The 13,346-nt window shown below is 45.7% G+C and overlaps 1 protein-coding gene across 1 annotated transcript in view; it reads left to right on the top strand.

Moving 5' to 3' along the window:
• LOC128688953 (adipolin) overlaps nt 1-13,346 on the top strand; it is a 203,756-nt gene that overhangs the window by 178,242 nt on the left and 12,168 nt on the right. Inside the window, exons 3-4 of the mRNA XM_053777025.2 lie at nt 8,324-8,576; nt 9,052-9,212. Of these exons, the coding sequence (XP_053633000.1) occupies nt 8,324-8,576; nt 9,052-9,212 (414 nt within the window). The remainder of the gene's footprint in view (nt 1-8,323; nt 8,577-9,051; nt 9,213-13,346) is intronic.

Genomic DNA, 13,346 nt, shown 5'->3' with positions numbered 1-13,346 from the left:
AGGTATACATAGGAATATACGGAGGTATACATTGGAATATACGTAGGTATACATTGGAATATACTGAGGTATTCATTGGAATATACGTAGGTATACATTGGAATATACGTAGGTATACATTGGAATGTACGTAGGTATACATTGGAATATACGGAGGTATACATTGGAATATACGTAGGTATACATTAGAATATACGTAGGTATACATTGGAATATACGGAGGTATACATTGGAATATACGTAGGTATACATTGGAATATACGGAGGTATACATTGGAATATACGGAGGTATACATTGGAATATACGTAGGTATACATAGGAATATACACGTTGGTATACATAGGGATATTCGTAGGTATACATTGAAATATATGTAAGTATACATAGGAATATTCGTAGGTATATACATAGGAATATACGTAGGTATACATAGGAATATAAGGAGGTATACATTGGAATATACGTAGGTATACATAGGAATATACGTAGGTATGCATAGGAATATTCGTAGATATGCATAGAAATATATGTAGGTATACATAGGTATATACATAGGAATATACGTAGGTATATACATAGGAATATACGTAGGTACACCTGGGAATGTACGAAGGTTTGTACATATGAATATACGTAGGTATGCATAGGTATACATAGGAATATACGTACGTATACATAGGTATATACGTGGGTATACATAAGAATATACGTAGGTATATACATAGGAATATACGACGGTATATACATAGGAAGATACGTAGCTATATACATAGGAGTGTTCTAAGGTATATACATAGCCATACATAATTACATACATAGGAATATACGTAGTGATATACATAGGAATACATAAGCATACATAGGCATATACATAGGAATATACATAGTTATTTTCATAGGCATACATAGAAATATACATAGGTATATATATGCAGGAATATACGTAGTGATATACATAGACATACATAAGCATACATAGGTATATATCTAAGTATATACACAGATTAAATATACATATACATGTACAGTGGTGAGGCAGGAAACGGTGCTGGTAGGAGAGAAGAAGCATTATGGTGCGTTAAGCAAGATACTCACAAGTCAGGTATTTCGAAGACTCTACAGAATGTTTCACACAAAATCGAGCTTTTTCAACCTTCGAGTGAAACGTCGCCTAAATAAATCCTGGCTGTTACGGCAAAACAAATGGCTGTTTCGCCATTACAGCTGACTTGCGCAGGTCATGTGTCAGGTGTGGCGGGTATCCGGGTACCTCACTACAACCTCAGTTACACTAAGATATATACATGAATGGTATACAATACCGTATGGTATACAATACTACGGTATTCTTCACACCAACTCCAAGGCTGAGGGACTCATTTTTTTTTCTTATTCGCCGGTATTCTCCCGGCCCGGGTCTTTTCCAAGTAGTGGTGACCCGGCCTTGGCTCCCTATCTGAGGAGTATCCCGAGACCTAAGTCTCCCATGGGAGGAGGTACAACTACCCCATCATCTTTGGGACCAACTGTCCCCAGGCCTAGCCACATCCCCCGCCCTCACGGGGCTCGTAGGGGGAAGCTAGGCCTCTGGTCTGCCATCTACCCCGCCTCAAAGGGGCTCGTGGGGATGGCAGTCTTATGAGCTGCAGGTGGTAGCAAGCTCAGGCCTCATTTAAGAGGGACTCATTATCTCAGCTTTTGTATATACCACTACTTTGTCCAATTATGTCCTGGAGTTTGTGCTGATGAAGCCACTGGATGGCGAAATGTCTACAAAAAAGATACCCAGATGTTGCACAAGTGTCTAATTTTACAATAAAAGAAACAGTGTGTGGAGCATTTTACACTAACGAAGTTTCGCTCACGCTGGAGTGTTATCGAGGCACGTCATTAACTAAAAGTAAACGACGTTATAATAAAAGTGCTCCATACGGCTTTTGTCTTGCATATACAACTTCCCCAAGATACACAAAGTACGAACCTAAATTTTATTTAAATGACAAAAAGTGGGAAGCATGAGGCATCCTAATTCCTTACCAAAGATACTACTTAATGGTTATAATTATGACTATAATTACCCTCTCCGGGTAAACTCCAGGACCGCTAAGCTAGCGGAAGCCATCGGTCAGATGACCAAAAGCCCCAAGGGGGGTAGGGGCATCATCTGACTAAGACCCATGTCAGGAAACACTTGTCCTGTGTGTCTATTTTATCAACTTGTCGGTTCTCTGAACCAGTCATCTACATTCCTGTCTGACACAGCAACATCTTGGAATCTTAACACAGGGAATTCTTCATTTGCCTAACCCTAACCCTAACATTTGGATTTGTCATATATGACACCACCTACAACTGCTGCACCTCTCCTGCCTGTAGTATATAAGCCACTTCTTCGCACACATGCTGAATTCTTTTCAAGACTGATGGACTGATTACATCGACTCAAAGCTGAGGGACTAATTACCTTAAAGTCCTCCTATTCTTCACCATTCTCCTTTGCATTAGACTAATGAAGCCACTGTGTGGCGAAACGTTTCCTCATTAAAGATTTCCAAGTGTTGCACATGTGTCTATCGAACCTTACCTAACCTGACCTGACCAAAGCCAAGTGGCCAGACACAGCGAATGTATTATTAACCTTGCATCAAGCAACTCCGTGGCTGAGCAAATTGTAACTGAATCGACCTTCATGAAAAACAAATGCAGAGCATTGATTGCAATATGAATATAAGTTCCGGGTTGCATAAATTAAATTTATTGACGTCGAAGCAGGCAGTTAGCACCGTTCCAAGTACTGTTTTACATCTAAATACTACAAGTCACCATTTTCCAACTTATGACGTAATCTTTCCTTAAAAAATGGCAAAACCTTTTTTTTTTTTCCTGGATGTCAACCGAGCTTTAGTAAAGTCGAGTTTACGGTAAATCTTAGACGACAGAATTTTCCTGATGTGAAGACGAGAAGTAAATAAACTCGAGACTACCAAGAAGAATCTCATTGAAACGTTTACGAGCATTCAGGCACACTAGTACTCTTGAGTACTGGACAGGTCGGGAGTACACACTAGGACAGCTGCTGAATACTGGACAGGCCGGGAATACGCACTAGAACTCTTGTTGAGTACTGGACAGGTTGGGAGTAAACTAGGACTACTGCTGAGTACTGAACAGGTCGGGAGTACACACTAGGGCTGCTGCTGAGTACTGGACAGCTCGGGAGTACACGCTAGAACTGTTTTTGAATACTTGACAGGTCAGTAATTCACACTAGGGCAGCTCTTGAGTACTGGCCAGGTGTGACTTGACTCCAGCAACCACATATAGGTGAGTACGCTAGGACTGCCGTTGAATACTGCTTTTGAGTACTGCTGTTGAGTACTGCTGTTGAGTACTGCTGTTGAGTATTCACTTAGATAAACTTATTAGCTAGACCACATTGTGATACCCTCGTCGGCAGGAGAAGGTTATTAATAGTGTGTAATAATATAACCTGACACATCTCAGTTGCACGAGGTAACCAAGTCCTTCCTGACAAGGTCACCCGGGGGTCAGTGTGGTGCACGGTGCCCTGGGGGGGGGGGTTAGGGGGAACAAAACAATTATAACAAATTTTTTAAGGGGCAGATCGGTAAACGAACGGGAGGCCTCGGTCAGATGACCAAAAGCTCCAGTGAAGGTCGTGTCCCTTACAAACGGTGCACGAGGGTGGATTGAGTTTGTTTATACACAGTGCACGGGGAGGGGGAGGGTTCGTTTACAGCACTGTGCACGGGGAGGGGGAGGGTTCGTTTACAGCACTGTGCACGGGGAGGGGGAGGGTTCGTTTACAGTACTGTGCACGGGGAGGGGGAGGGTTCGTTTACAGTACTGTGCACGGGGAGGGGGAGGGTTCGTTTACAGCACTGTGCACGGGGAGGGGGAGGGATCGTTTACAGTACTGTGCACGGGGAGGGGGAGGGTTCGTTTACAGTACTGTGCACGGGGAGGGGGAGGGTTCGTTTACAGCACTGTGCACGGGGAGGGGGAGGGTTCGTTTACAGTACTGTGCACGGGGAGGGGGAGGGTTCGTTTACAGTACTGTGCACGGGGAGGGGGAGGGTTCGTTTACAGTACTGTGCACGGGGAGGGGGAGGGTTCGTTTACAGCACTGTGCACGGGGAGGGGGAGGGCTCGTTGACAGTACTGTGCACGGGGAGGGGGAGGGCTCGTTGACAGTACTGTGCACGGGGAGGGGGAGGGCTCGTTGTCCGCACTGTGCACGGGGAGGGGGAGGGCTCGTTGACAGCACTGTGCACGGGGAGGGGGAGGGTTCGTTGACAGTACTGTGCACGGGGAGGGGGAGGGGTCGTTGACAGCACTGTGCACAGGGAGGGGGAGGGCTCGTTGACAGCACTGTGCACGGGGAGGGGGAGGGTTCGTTGACAGTACTGGGCACGGGGAGGGGGAGGGGTCGTTGACAGCACTGTGCACGGGGAGGGGGAGGGGTCGTTGACAGCACTGTGCACGGGGAGGGGGAGAGGTCGTTGACAGCACTGTGCCCGGGGAGGGGGAGAGGTCGTTGACAGCACTGTGCACGGGGAGGGGGAGGGGTCGTTGACAGCACTGTGCACGGGGAGGGGGAGGGGTCGTTGACAGCACTGTGCACGGGGAGGGGGAAGGGTCGTTGACCGCACTGTGCACGGGGAGGGGGAGGGGTCGTGGACAGCACTGTGCACGGGAAGGGGGAGAGGTCGTTGACAGCACTGTGCACGGGGAGGGGGAGGGGTCGTTGACAGCACTGTGCTCGTTGACAGCACTGTGCACGGGGAGGGGGAAGGGTCGTTGACAGCACTGTGCACGGGGAGGGGGAAGGGTCGTTGACAGCACTGTGCACGGGGAGGGGGAAGGGTCGTTGACAGCACTGTGCACGGGGAGGGGAGAGGTCGTTGACAGCACTGTGTACGGGGAGGGGGAGGGGTCGTTGACAGCACTGTGCACGGGGAGGGGGAAGGGTCGTTGACAGCACTGTGCACGGGGAGGGGGAAGGGTCGTTGACAGCACTGTGCACGGGGAGGGGGAGGGGTCGTTGACAGCACTGTGCACGGGGAGGGGGAGGGGTCGTTGACAGCACTGTGCACGGGGAGAGGGAGGGGTCGTTGACAGCACTGTGCACGGGGAGGGGGAGGGGTCGTTGACAGCACTGTGCACGGGGAGGGGGAGGGGTCGTTGACAGCACTGTGCACGGTGTTCACGGGGTTTAGTAAATATGGTAAAAAGTAATACTTTAGACAATGTCAGTGAAATTTACAATTTAATCACCACTAAAATGGTTAGATAATTTTTGAGATGTTTAAATTCTGGAGAAGTGGCTTGGCGTGAGCCAGTAGACTGCCTTCTTCCGTGTCCACCTGACATGTCTGCATACCTGTGATATGCCTGTGAAGAGTTCCGAGAGTTTTTATACTCTCAGATCCCGGCTTTGGCCCAGGCTCATCTGGTGCTTGCCTGGTCAACCAGGCTCATCTGGTGGTTGCCTGGTCAACCAGGCTCATCTGGTGCTTGCCTGGTCAACCAGGCTCATCTGGTGCTTGCCTGATCAACCAGGCTCATCTGGTGCTTGCCTGGTCAACCAGGCTCATCTGGTGGTTGCCTGGTCAACCAGGCTCATCTGGTGGTTGCCTGGTCAACCAGGCTCATCTGGTGCTTGCCTAGTCAACCAGGCTCATCTGGTGGTTGCCTGGTCAACCAGGCTCATCTGGTGCTTGCCTGGTCAACCAGGCTCATCTGGTGCTTGCCTGATCAACCAGGCTCATCTGGTGCTTGCCTGGTCAACCAGGCTCATCTGGTGGTTGCCTGGTCAACCAGGCTCATCTGGTGCTTGCCTGGTCAACCAGGCTCATCTGGTGGTTGCCTGGTCAACCAGGCTCATCTGGTGGTTGCCTGGTCAACCAGGCTCATCTGGTGCTTGCCTGATCAACCAGGCTCATCTGGTGCTTGCCTGGTCAACCAGGCTCATCTGGTGCTTGCCTGGTCAACCAGGCTCATCTGGTGCTTGCCTGGTCAACCAGGCTCATCTGGTGCTTGCCTGGTCAACCAGGCTCATCTGGTGCTTGCCTGATCAACCAGGCTCATCTGGTGCTTGCCTGGTCAACCAGGCTCATCTGGTGGTTGCCTGGTCAACCAGGCTCATCTGGTGCTTGCCTGGTCAACCAGGCTCATCTGGTGCTTGCCTGGTCAACCAGGCTCATCTGGTGGTTGCCTGGTCAACCAGGCTCATCTGGTGCTTGCCTGATCAACCAGGCTCATCTGGTGCTTGCCTGGTCAACCAGGCTCATCTGGTGCTTGCCTGGTCAACCAGGCTCATCTGGTGCTTGCCTGGTCAACCAGGCTCATCTGGTGCTTGCCTGGTCAACCAGGCTCATCTGGTGCTTGCCTGATCAACCAGGCTCATCTGGTGCTTGCCTGGTCAACCAGGCTCATCTGGTGCTTGCCTGGTCAACCAGGCTCATCTGGTGCTTGCCTGATCAACCAGGCTCATCTGGTGCTTGCCTGGTCAACCAGGCTCATCTGGTGCTTGCCTGGTCAACCAGGCTCATCTGGTGCTTGCCTGGTCAACCAGGCTCATCTGGTGGTTGCCTGGTCAACTAGGCTCATCTGGTGGTTGCCTGGTCAACCAGGCTCATCTGGTGCTTGCCTGATCAACCAGGCTCATCTGGTGCTTGCCTGGTCAACCAGGCTCATCTGGTGCTTGCCTGGTCAACCAGGCTCATCTGGTGCTTGCCTGGTCAACCAGGCTCATCTGGTGCTTGCCTGGTCAACCAGGCTCATCTGGTGCTTGCCTGATCAACCAGGCTCATCTGGTGCTTGCCTGGTCAACCAGGCTCATCTGGTGGTTGCCTGGTCAACCAGGCTCATCTGGTGCTTGCCTGGTCAACCAGGCTCATCTGGTGCTTGCCTGGTCAACCAGGCTCATCTGGTGGTTGCCTGGTCAACCAGGCTCATCTGGTGCTTGCCTGATCAACCAGGCTCATCTGGTGCTTGCCTGGTCAACCAGGCTCATCTGGTGCTTGCCTGGTCAACCAGGCTCATCTGGTGCTTGCCTGGTCAACCAGGCTCATCTGGTGCTTGCCTGGTCAACCAGGCTCATCTGGTGCTTGCCTGATCAACCAGGCTCATCTGGTGCTTGCCTGGTCAACCAGGCTCATCTGGTGCTTGCCTGGTCAACCAGGCTCATCTGGTGCTTGCCTGATCAACCAGGCTCATCTGGTGCTTGCCTGGTCAACCAGGCTCATCTGGTGCTTGCCTGGTCAACCAGGCTCATCTGGTGCTTGCCTGGTCAACCAGGCTCATCTGGTGGTTGCCTGGTCAACTAGGCTCATCTGGTGGTTGCCTGGTCAACCAGGCTCATCTGGTGCTTGCCTGGTCAACCAGGCTCATCTGGTGGTTGCCTGGTCAACCAGGCTCATCTGGTGCTTGCCTGGTCAACCAGGCTCATCTGGTGGTTGCCTGGTCAACCAGGCTCATCTGGTGGTTGCCTGGTCAACCAGGCTCATCTGGTGGTTGCCTGGTCAACCAGGCTCATCTGGTGCTTGCCTGGTCAACCAGGCTCATCTGGTGGTTGCCTGGTCAACCAGGCTCATCTGGTGGTTGCCTGGTCAACCAGGCTCATCTGGTGGTTGCCTGGTCAACCAGGCTCATCTGGTGGTTGCCTGGTCAACCAGGCTCATCTTGTGCTTGCCTGGTCAACCAGGCTCATCTGGTGGTTGCCTGGTCAACCAGGCTCATCTGGTGGTTGCCTGGTCAACCAGGCTCATCTGGTGGTTGCCTGGTCAACCAGGCAGTTCTCCAGTAGAGCGAAAATATTTGTGTTATTTCTGTACAGTTGAATGTGGGTTGCTTAAGCACAGGTGTCCCCTAGCTCGGTTGGTAGCGCACTCAGCTCACGCACTGAGTGTCCGTGGTTCGATCTCCGGTACCGGGGGAAACATTGGGCGTGTTTCCTTAAGATACCTGCTGTGCCCTTATACCTAGCAGTAAGTAGGTACCTGGGTGTTAGCCAACTGGAATGGATCGCATCCTGGGGACAAAATTAGCCCAAGTTGCCCGAAATGCTCTGCATAACCAGGGGCTTTCTATACAGTATGTCACTGACGTCAGCTACGTTTGTATGAGTTGTATTATGTACTCGTAGAAATTATTGTTGTTATTATTATTATTATTATTATTATTATTATTATTATTATTATTATTATTATTATTATTAATATTATTATTATTATTATATGGTTAGTGTATGGTTGACACATTATATCGGTATATACATGTGTTTCATTCATCCCACAGAGAGCCGCCTCTCCTACTCCACTATACAACGCCAGAAAGGCCTTTATCGCCTTCCTTAACAACTCTGAGCGCACAAAGTTGGCCCGGAAGGAGAAGAAAAAAAATAGACCTAACAGGAATAACCAAATTCGTCTGCCCCGGGAAGGACCGGAAGGACCTCCAGGTCGCCGTGGTCCTCAGGGACCACCAGGTCCTCCTGGTGGCAGCCTCAGCACTCGTGAGATGGAAGAATATATTAAAGATTATCTAAGAGGTAAGATTTGATGTCTTCGCCACTTTCTCTGAACTGTTAGCTTTACAAAAAAAAGTATTGTATTACAATGTTTTGCGCCTTAATCTTTAACTATTACAAGTCTTGGCGTTTAAGTGGGACTTGAAGCAAAATATTACACTGCCCGGAGTGCCCATGCATGTAGTGACTTTCTGTGTGCCTAACAGTACTTATTACATGTAAATTACAGTTTGTATACTACACAAAGAAATAATTTTATTTTAATTATACCAATAAATAATAATGGAGTTTCTTGATTCTCTTGTCTACTGAACTGAGTAATAACGGTTCGTTTCTAGTAGTGAAAAGTAAGAAAATCTTGAGGCGGAATTTTAGATCAGTTCACAGTATGAACACTTAACATATTGTTATTCTCGAGTTGGTATTGACTCGCGTCTTACAGAGTGATCAAATCTTCCAAGTGAACCTGAGTTATTTCAAAGTTTTGTCCACACAGACTTCCTGCAACAGAACAAGACTGTGAGCGAGGTGAACTTAGCGGATGATAGCCTGGAGAGGACCAGCCGAATGAGAGTCAAGGCTGCCTTTACTGCCACCATGCCCCAGCCCACACTCCTCAAGCCATCTACTCTAGCTATAGTCGACGCCTTCACTATCGTAAGTACCTCATTCATACATATTCATTATATATATATATATATATATATATATATATATATATATATATATATATATATATATATATATATATATATATATATATTTGTTTATTAACACACTGCCCGATTCCCACCAAGGCAGGGTGGCCCGAAAAAAAAACTTTCACCATCATTCACTCCATCACTGTCTTGCCAGAAGGGTGCTTTACACTACAGTTTTTAAACTGCAACATTAACACCCTCCTTCAGAGTGCAGGCACTGTACTTCCCATCTCCAGGACTCAAGTCCGGCCTGCCGGTTTCCCTGAATCCCTTCATAAATGTTACTTTGCTCGCACTCCAACAGCATGTCAAGTATTAAAAACCATTTGTCTCTATTCACTCCTATCAAACACGCTCACGCATGCCCGCTGGAAGTCCAAGCCCCTCGCACACAAAACCTCCTTTACCCCCTCCCTCCAACCTTTCCTAGGCTGACCCCTACCCCGCCTTCCTTCCACTACAGACTGATACACTCTTGAAGTCATTCTGTTTCGCTCCATTCTCTCTACATGTCCGAACCACCTCAACAACCCTTTCTCAGCCCTCGGGAGAACAGTTTTGGTAATCCCGCACCTCCTCCTAACTTCCAAACTACGAATTCTCTGCATTATATTCACACCACACATTGCCCTCAGACATGACATCTCCACTGCCTCCAGCCTTCTCCTCGCTGCAACATTCATCACCCATGCTTCACACCCATATAAGAGCGTTGGTAAAACTATACTCTCATACATTCCCCTCTTTGCCTCCAAGGACAAAGTTCTTTGTTTCCACAGACTCCTAAGTGCACGGCTCACCCTTTTCCCCTCATCAATTCTATGATTCACGTCATCTTTCATAGACCCATCCGCTGACACGTCCACTCCCAAATATCTGAATACATTCACCTCCTCCATACTCTCTCCCTCCAATCTGATATCCAATCTTTCATCACCTAATCTTTTTCTTATCCTCATAACCTTACTCTTTCCTGTATTCGCTTTTAATTTTCTTCTCTTGCATACCCTACCAAATTCATCCACCAACCTCTGCAACTTCTCTTCAGAATCTCCCAAGAGCACAGTGTCATCAGCAAAGAGCAACTGTGACAACTCCCACGTTATGTGTGATTCTTTATCTTTTACCTCCACACCTCTTGCCAAGGCCCTCGCATTTACTTCTCTTACAACCCCATCTATAAGTATATTAAACAACCACGGTGACATCACATATCCTTGTCTAAGGCCTACTTTTACTGGGAAATAATCTCCCTCTTTCCTACATACTCTAACTTGAGCCTCACTATCCTCGTAAAAACTCTTCACTGCTTTCAGTAACCTACCTCCTACACCATACACCTGCAACATCTGCCACATTGCCCCCTATCCACCCTGTCATACGCCTTTTCCAAATCCATAAATGCCACAAAAACCTCTTTAGCCTTATCTAAATACTGTTCACTTATATGCTTCACTGTAAACACCTGGTCCACACACCCCCTACCTTTCCTAAAGCCTCCTTGTTCATCTGCTATCCTATTCTCCGTCTTACTCTTAATTCTTTCAATTATAACTCTACCATACACTTTACCAGGTATACTTAACAGACTTATCCCCCTATAATTTTTGCACTCTCTTTTGTCCCCTTTGCCTTTATACAAAGGAACTATGCACGCTCTCTGCCAATCCCTAGGTACCTTACCCTTTTCCATTCATTTATTAAATAATTGCACCAACCACTCCAAAACTATATCCCCACCTGCTTTTAACATTTCTATCTTTATCCCATCAATCCCGGCTGCCTTACCCCCTTTCATTTTACCTACTGCCTCACGAACTTCCCCCACACTCACAACTGGCTCTTCCTCACTCCTACAAGATGTTATTCCTCCTTGCCCTATACACGAAATCACAGCTTCCCTATCTTCATCAACATTTAACAATTTCTCAAAATATTCCCTCCATCTTCCCAATACCTCTAACTCTCCATTTAATAACTCTCCTCTCCTATTTTTAACTGACAAATTCATTTGTTCTATAGGCTTCCTTAACTTGTTAATCTCACTCCAAAACTTTTTCTTATTTTCAACAAAATTTGTTGATAACATCTCACCCACTCTCTCATTTGCTCTCTTTTTACATTGCTTCACCACTCTCTTAACCTCTCTCTTTTTCTCCATATACTCTTCCCTCCTTGCATCACTTCTGCTTTCTAAAAACTTCTCATATGTTAACTTTTTCTCCCTTACTACTCTCTTTACATCATCATTCCACCAATCGCTCCTCTTCCCTCCTGCACCCACTTTCCTGTAACCACAAACTTCTGCTGAACACTCTAACACTACATTTTTAAACCTACCCCATACCTCTTCGACTCCATTGCCTATGCTCTCATTAGCCCATCTATCCTCCAATAGCTGTTTATATCTTACCCTAACTGCCTCCTCTTTTAGTTTATAAACCTTCACCTCTCTCTTCCCTGATGCTTCTATTCTCCTTGTATCCCATCTACCTTTTACTCTCAGTGTAGCTACAACTAAAAAGTGATCTGATATATCTGTAGCCCCTCTATAAACATGTACATCCTGAAGTCTACTCAACAGTCTTTTATCTACAAATACATAATCCAACAGACTACTGTCATTTCGCCCTGTATCATATCTTGTATACTTATTTATCCTCTTTTTCTTAAAATATGTATTACCTATAATTAAACCTCTTTCTATACAAAGTTCAATCAAAGGGCTCCCGTTACCATTTACACCTGGCACCCCAAATTTACCTGCCACACCCTCTCTAAAAGTTTCTCCTACTTTAGCATTCAGGTCCCCTACCACAATTCCTCTCTCACTTGGTTCAAAGGTTCCTATACATTCACTTAACATCTCCCAAAAATCTCTCTCTCTTCTCTACATTTCTCTCTTCTCCAGGTGCATACACACTTATTATGACCCACTTTTCGCATCCAACCTTTACTTTAATCCACATAATCCTTGAATTTACACATTCATATTCTCTTTTCTCCTTCCATAACTGATCCTTCAACATTACTGCTACTCCTTCCTTAGCTCTAACTCTCTCAGATACTCCAGATTTAATCCTATTTATTTCCCCCCACCGAAACTCCTCTACCCCCTTCAGCTTTGTTTCGCTTAGGGCCAGGACATCCAACTTCTTTTCATTCATAACATCAGCAATCATGTTTCTTGTCATCTGCACTACATCCACGCACATTCAAGCATCCCAGTTTTATAAAGTTTTTCTTCTTCTCTTTTTTAGTAAATGTCTACAGGAGAAGGGGTTACTAGCCCATTGCTCCCGGCATTTTAGTCGCCTCATACGACACGCATGGCTTACGGAGGAAAGATTCTTTTCCGCTTCCCCATGGATAATAGAAGAAATAAAGAAGAACAAGAGCTATTTAGAAAAAGGAGAAAAACCTAGATGTATATATATATATATATATATATATATATATATATATATATATATATATATATATATATATATATATATATATATATATATATATATATATATATATATATATATATATATATATATATGCATGTGCGTGTCTGTGAAGTGTGACCAAAGTGTAAGTAGGAGTAGCAAGATATCCCTGTTATCTAGCGTGTTTATGAGACAGAAAAAGAAACCAGCAATCCTACCATCATGAAAAACAGTTACAGGTTTCTGTTTCACAGTCATCTGGCAGGACGGTAGTACTTCCCTGGGTGGTTGCTGTCTACCAACCTACTACCATTATATATATATATATATATATATATATATATATATATATATATATATATATATATATATATATATATATATATATATATATATATATATATATATATAAAATGTCGTGTCGAATAAGTTAAACTTGAGATTTTGGCTTAAATTGGCGAATAAGGAGAGCGAAAATTTGTGTATGCAAGAATTTCGCAAAAAAAATAATTCTGAACCTAACGGAAAATATATTTTATTGTGTTTGTTTATTATTAAATTATTGTAAACTTATCTAAAATATATTTAGTTGAATTAAGCTAAACTAAATTAGGTAAGTTTTATAAGATTCTTTTAGTACAAAATCACTAAATTTA

This window comes from Cherax quadricarinatus, chromosome 16 (genome assembly GCF_038502225.1).
Source record: "Cherax quadricarinatus isolate ZL_2023a chromosome 16, ASM3850222v1, whole genome shotgun sequence".
Lineage (NCBI taxonomy): Eukaryota > Metazoa > Arthropoda > Malacostraca > Decapoda > Parastacidae > Cherax > Cherax quadricarinatus.
The sequence above is the reverse complement of the archived record's forward strand: the minus strand, read 5'-3'. Positions and strand labels throughout refer to the sequence as shown.